Source organism: Amblyomma americanum, chromosome 1 (genome assembly GCF_052857255.1).
Source record: "Amblyomma americanum isolate KBUSLIRL-KWMA chromosome 1, ASM5285725v1, whole genome shotgun sequence".
Taxonomy (NCBI): Eukaryota; Metazoa; Arthropoda; class Arachnida; order Ixodida; family Ixodidae; genus Amblyomma; species Amblyomma americanum.
In genome coordinates, this window is record NC_135497.1 from 262,165,061 (window position 1) to 262,172,262 (window position 7,202).

Sequence of the window (7,202 nt, forward strand, 5' to 3'; positions counted from 1 at the left end):
AAAAAATAATGTTTCAAGCTGCACATGACCAAGTCTGCACCACGATTGTGCACACAACATTCCCATCACCTCCTGGTGGAGAATTTGGCAAAGCACATGCAGCACTATTTTAATTCAAGATCCGATAAAGGAGATGTCACTTCATGGCAATTTGGAAACTCCGACCAAACAATTACTGCCCTTCCGGAATGCTACAGAGAAAAGACCCTACCTTTTACAGAATAGTTGACATGGTGCCATGGGTAAGTCAAATGTTTTAGGGAAATCCCCCAAGGTGGAGTAGATTTGTAATAAGGGAGTAATTGCTCATTGGCATCCACCCAAGCACCACCATACGACTACAAAGGAAAGCTATACAGCTTTCTCAGAAACTTCACAGTTAAAAAAAATTGGAGGACGCTTAAGCTTCCTCTTTACTAGCAGGACTCCACAACGTGTTGCAGCCTTGCCAAGGAATCCAGGAACACCATCCTCCATTTGGGGCAAGGCGTCAGGGCAATTTAAGGAAAGGAAACATATCTTGGTGGACACTCAAACCAACCAGGCACCTTAAGGCAAGGAAAATGAAAATAAAAGTGGTTTTAAGGAAAGGAAATGATGCTTGTCTCAAATATCTCGGTGGACACCCAGACCACACTGTAAGTGAAGGAAAAGCACCCTTCTAAGACAACACCCTATTCACTACATACTCCTTTGTTTATTCCAAACCATCCAGCTGGCGTGGCACAGTGGTTAGCATGCTGGTCTCACACTCCAGAGGTTTCCCAACTGAACCAATTTCCTACTCGGTTTTATTTATTAATGCTTCTGGGATTTTTTTGTCATGGCCAATGCTGTCGACGATGACAACACCGGCTTTTCTGTGACACGGGGCACTTAACGCTGTCGCGTTAAAAAATTCGTCCTGGTCTGGGGTTCGAACCTGGGACCACTGCTTCAACGAAGCAGTCGCTCTTTAGTGCCATGGGTAAGTCTGCCTCCATCGATGCATAGTCCATTCAGACCATTTAATGTGAGAATTGCAGCATAATACAAGGCACAGTAAACTATTCCAAATTTAATGAGCTAGCAAGAATATCATATATAACATTCGAATCTTAGCCACAGATACAGCTAATACTGCTTAATGCTTTTAATGTTCAGCGAACACTTTATGTTTTTATTATGAAGTGCTAATTGGGGACAGGGACAGAAGAAAGGAATCAGACAACCAACATTTTGTTTCCTTTGTCAGAACATTCCATATGGAATCTGTCATCACAATGCAAGACACACCAATGTGAAATAATTTATACTAAAATTCCTCAGAACAGGGCTCGAGTTTCTCAATCAATGAACCTATCGCTGTAGAAAGCCATGCGACATCCACAGACAGGTGCAGAAATACTATGAGGAGCACAAAATTAGTTAACAAGATTTAAAAAGCAATAGGAAATATGCAATAATCATTCCTATACTTTAAGACTGCAACACCAATGCACAACCAAAAGCTGGCGATGTCATGCTAGACGCCTGTCTTCAGGAAATGAGAGCTGAAGGAACTCAGTAGAAGCTTGAAAATAAAAAATCTACAGCATTAAAATTTCTTGTGTACTATGTATTATGACGGAAATTAATGAACAAGATCTGATGTCAGTGCTTCTTTAAAAGCCAATTGGCCCCCATGCAAAACAAGTGGTTTTTTATATGTATCAAAAGTTTATACAGAAAGCCTTGCAACTTGAAAATGCTCTGCCCATGAACTCTTCAGCAAATGCCCCAGAATAAGAAAACCATCATGATGTCATAATGCATAAGCAATAAACATAAGTGCATCATATCTTTTCTGCCACCATGCAAAATGGCAGCATGGAAAATATTTGAAATTACTATGCATGTTTGCAAAATACACTTACTCAGCACTTCCAAGCACCTTTTTCATAACTTTCCCACATTCTTTCAGAAGATACTCAGTGCACCAGTTTGCATATAGCACTGCCTCGAAGGTGTGGGCTCAACACACAGTGCTGCAGCAGAAGAAAATACTGCAGGGTACAGATAAAATTTGATCACAAGACCAAACCCCGCATGACTAAGACAGAAGCTTTCTTCAGCTGAACCACTGGGAGTGCCACTCATCACACAAACTTGTCGCAGTGACTTGGCAGTATTTATGCTCTGCTGCTGAATGTGACAGCACCATGGCGTCTGCATTACAGTGGAGGTAAAATGAAGAAGTAAATGCAGGAAATCCTGAGTACTGAGATTCGGGCACATATTAAAGAGCCCCCAGGTGTCCAAAGCTAACATGGGCTATATTCTGTAAAGATTAATTTCATTTTCCACTTCATTTCGCCATGATGTCAATGTGATGAAAGCAACAGCAGGTGGGAAAGCAAACAGCCAATCATTGACACAGCCAATCTGGTCGAGGCGCAGCCGCCAGCCACCATCCTGCTGCCACCTCCATCCTGGCTGAGCCACACGTACCACACTGTGCTAATTCATCGCACAAATGATGCCCAGTTTCACTGTCGAGACTGAGACTGGATTAGCAGCGAAAAACCTCATCTAATGTGTCAGTCTCCTCGCACTGCGTCATTCATGGGTTTCAGCGCCAGTTTGCCAATGCAACATGAACTCGAGGCGTGTTTATGCACGTAAGCACCATCAAGGGCACATTTCTGTTAGGACCAGCACGACATCTCCTCTGATGCCCTACGTCAATGGGAGAGGTGACTAATGACAGAGGACCAAATAGAATGAAAAGGAAATAGATCATTACTGAATAAGGCCCCTGGAACTGAGCACTATAGTTCCAGGAGCATAAACAGTGATTGAGTGACAGATTTTTCTATTTTTTGTGAAGCAAAGAGTGTCACAAAGGTCATGTCACCATGATATGTTCACCTTCTCAGCTTGCGCTGCCTTGCAATGCAACAGTAAAAGAGGACACATAAAGAAGAAAGAAATCACTAATTGTGGCTTCTTCACCTGCTCATGGGCATCATAAGCATGATGCCATTTTGTTCAGGCGATGCCAGGATTCTTGTCAAACCCATGAGGTAAAAGCATGCAGAAGGGAGTAACCAATGCATGGGAAACAGAATTTAGAGAATTCAAGGCCTGCAGTAAGGCAGCCTGTAATAAAATTAGAGGGTAGTGTGCAGCCAAAGCACTTCTGCATGTCCCTACTAAAGCTCATGCACTTGCTGCACTAGTAGCTCTACATTATAAAATTGGCATGGGTATTAAGGGTGAGAACAGTATACTGACTAAAACAGCACCTGTTGTAACAATGACACACTAAAAAGAGTATCATGGCAGTTTGGGCTTGTTGGTTTGTCATGACGAAAGCATACAGCGAACCAAGGGATGAGGACACAAGACAGCTTGAGGACACAAGACAGCTCGAAGACGCATGGGACACATGAGCGCTGTGTGTCAGGGCTCGTCTGTCCCATGTGTCTTTCTCTCTTGTGTCCCCACCTATTGGCGTGCTGTGCACTTCCATCACTACAAAGAGGCACCACAGCAAGGCCTAGAAGAAATGCTCACCAAATTCTACTGAAACCTTTCTTTCCACACGAACAAGAATGCTGTTAATTTATCAGTAACAGACCTGTTAGCTACACTTTCTGCTTGAAGTACCCATGCAGTGTTACAGAGCCAAGGGAGCAGGGCTAGTTAGTTGTTCACTATATTATAAAAAGACTAGCACTTCAGACAGGGACCAAGTCTGTCTTCTTCTACCCCTTAGTCCTGGTCTGAATCTTTGCTTTGCTTTTTGGGAGTTTAACGTCCCAAAGCAACTCAGGCTATGAGCGGCCCATCTGAAGCAAGAGTACTTTTATAATATAGTGTAACAGAGGATTTAGCCATCTTAAGGTCCCTTTACTTTTACTGTTACATCATTTATGACAAAGCCTTTCCATCATCATGGTGGCTTTAAATCATTACAAGGGATTACAGGAAACTATATATACAGCACCACATTTTTACACTTTGTGCAAGTGGTAGACCGTTATTGACAACAAAAAAAAAGTAACATTTGACCTCAGATATGTAATTACATGTGCCAAAATTTATAGGCTGAAACAGGATAAAGCCCAAACACTTCATAAATGACTCAAGAAGGCTTACGTCAAGCTCAAATCCAGCTTCAGTCATGAGCACATGGACTGCAAGGACCAAAGCTTCACGAGGATGGTTTATGTTGCATTTCATGTGCAAATCCTCCAACTGCTTTGGCAGAGGCATGGTAAAATCCTGTACCTGGTAGCAATACTGTGGCCGTGGCTCTTCCCTGGATTAAAAATTTTAAAAATCGTGGCTGGATGAAAGGATGCCAGACATTAGTCATCACAAGCAGTCGAATTTTCCAGACAGTTATTCTTATGCACATGGCTAGCCAAACAAAAACAAAGTAAATCGTAAATTGTAGGGTTTAACATCCTGAAGCAACACATGAGCTATGAGAGACACCGTAGCAGAGGGCTCCAGATTAATTTAGACAACCTGGTGTTTTTTCATATGTTCACTGCATCGTGGGTCACTGGCAGGTCACGTTCCACATGCAAGCTGTGAGGCCACGAATGCTGCATCACATGATGAAGCTGCCGGATAGCTCAGTATAAGTTCGAACAGCCCGCGTAAAGCATATACGAATTTCTATTGCCATCTGTTGGTGGCTCAAAGAAGCTAGTTCACCAGTGCCTCACTGGTGAGTCACACTGGACCCAATAAAATTTAAGGGTGGCTCACTTTTGGGCCACAATTCACAAGGATCAGGGCTCTGAAGATTGCTGCCGCAGTGAACGCATGAATGTGTGTTGACATCGCAAAGCACACAACAGTTTTGCATTTTGTCTCCGTCAAAATTAAGCTGCCAGGGACTGTATTCAATCCCGTGACCTTCGGATTAATTGCTGAACACCAAAGCCAATGAGCCATCATGGCAAGTCAACAAACAAAACACCTGTTCATCTATAACTGAAAATATGTGGCCTATGCATATCATTACAACACTTTGCATTGGCACTGATGCTCCATACATGTGTATTAACATATAGATTATGCTGCATAAGCATGACGAGTAATGTCACCTCAAACACACATTTACACTTGGCTCCACGCAGCATGGATACCGGTGTACGTTCACTACTAATGCGAAAACCAGTGACAGCCAAAAGAGATTTGCACAGTTCTGTCAGTTAAGTTTTTGGCTGTGATGCAAGAAAACGTGACAGGTTCTGAATGTGTGGTTGCCTATATAAACATGACTTGACTACTAAAAAGTGTGTTGCTCACAAAGAAATTGATCATCTATTTTAAAAGGGAAAATAAAATATAAGAAAGATAATGATATCTGAATACTCTAACACGCGCACTTCCCTTGCCCCAGGCAATACAATATGCTTAGAACATATGACAGGATTCCACCTCTGCACGCGTGCTGTCCGACAGTTAACTGACAGTCTCAGCCATTTAACGAAGTTTCATTCGAAGCTACCTAGAGTAACCTGCCTAATCTTAACATTGAACGCAGCCATCGAACAGAAGCGCCCGCGTTTAAACTGGCCCAAGAGGCGTGGATTTAATGCACAAGCATTTTATGTTCAACTTGTGCAGTTCTTCAAGGAATATAATCGAGTCAAGCAAAAGTTTCGAGCTTACAACATTACAAAGACAATGATCAACGCCACTGCACTATTAAAACTGGTTAAGATGACAGGTGAATTCGTCGGAAAAAATGCGCGCGGTTTCAACCTTGGATCCGAAAACAGCGACGAGCAAATAAGCCGTTATGCCGTCCGCGCAAATCCCGTAGTTCCAGTTTGCGACACGTTCGAAATATAACGCTGCTGTGTTCCACAAACACTTAATGCTAGAAAAGCGGCGAATGATGCTAAGAAGTCAAAAATTATTTCTGAAAAAAGCATAATGACGCGAAAACACCGAAGCTACATTATGACAATTAAATTGCAAAAAACGATGAAAGACGCGAACGATTAGAGCACACGACATTAGTACGTCTTAAGGCATTAGAAACTGATGTCAGTCGCTAACGTTAAACTAGCTTCTCAAAGAACGCTATAAGCTAAATGGTACAGTCAATAAGAACGCTATACATAATTAGCATAACCGAAAGTATTCCCATGCAGCGTGCACACAACATACCTCATCGCTGTCACGCCGTTGGCTCCAAAAGCGCTAGCAACTAAGCTCGCCATGAATAGAAGACTTCTGAGCGAATTTAAAAACTGAATACCACGTATCGTGCCCCTTCAGCGGCAACGCAAGGTACGAGATGGCCGTGCGAATTTTGGCTGCAGCTACATCGAATGCATTTGCGCATTCTCTACAAGCGCAAGCACGGGCGCACGGGAGCACGCGATGGTGATGATGGTGATGGTAGTAAGGCCGCTCTTTCTTCTAAAGGACAGTATGGAAAGAGAGAGAGAAAACTTTTGATATATGAGAGGCCCCCAGAGGATGGAGCACGGTGCAAGAATATAAAAATGTACCAGCGCCTCCTCTATTTTTTTTTTGTAAAGTAGAGGAGGCGCTGGGTGTACGAACCGCGCCGTTAATTTTAAATTGGGAATCGAACAAACGCTAAAGGCCCTGGTTCGATTCCTAATTTAAAATTAACGGCACCGCTTGTTCTGCGCTCTGAACGTCGCACGATAAGTCTCGCAGTTTCGCTGCCTGTCGAAAGATGGTGACACAAAAGTGGGCACTACCTTCCATCCATAAAGCGATTGGAAGATTGGTGGCTCAAAAGCAGGGAGCTGACATAAGGTTAAAAGTGTAGGAAGACGTGCTTAAAGAAAATGGCGAAATTTAATAACTTACAACACAGTTAAACGAAAATATAGAGGGAAAAAGCTGCGCAGGGTGGCTACTGCCATCACCCTGTTTCAAAGGGGGCGCTCCTACCTTCCATCCATCCACCCACTAGAGGTGTGCGCCGAGGTACAGTTCACTGTAACCGAGGCAAACTGTGGCCGGCATATACTGGGGGCAGGTTTCCTTTCGTGCGGTTCGTGCGGTATATATGCCCAGGGACTTCGCTCTTCAACTCAGCGTAAAAAAGTCGCCATTCACCACCTCCCTGCAGTGTGCCAGCGTGACTAACAGCCTAAACCCCCTCTCCCGCGCCTTTCGCATCACAGCTGCCGTTGCTTTGACCCCCTCCCCTCCATACTTAAAAAGACGCT

The 7,202-nt window shown here is 43.5% G+C and overlaps 1 protein-coding gene across 2 annotated transcripts in view; it reads right to left on the minus strand.

Moving 5' to 3' along the window:
• LOC144115016 (F-box only protein 7-like) overlaps positions 1-6,507 on the minus strand; it is a 38,985-nt gene extending 32,478 nt beyond the window's left edge. The window contains exons 1-2 of one of the 2 annotated variants that reach the window (XM_077649131.1): positions 6,160-6,507; positions 4,123-4,285 (exon numbers count right to left, since the gene is read on the minus strand). In XM_077649131.1, the coding sequence (XP_077505257.1) occupies positions 4,123-4,285; positions 6,160-6,212 (216 nt within the window). In that variant the 5' untranslated portion in view covers positions 6,213-6,507. Of the gene's footprint in view, positions 1-4,122; positions 4,313-6,159 lie in introns of both variants that reach the window. The other variant, XM_077649132.1, reaches the window with a different exon arrangement.
• Between the last annotated feature and the right edge of the window lie 695 nt (positions 6,508-7,202).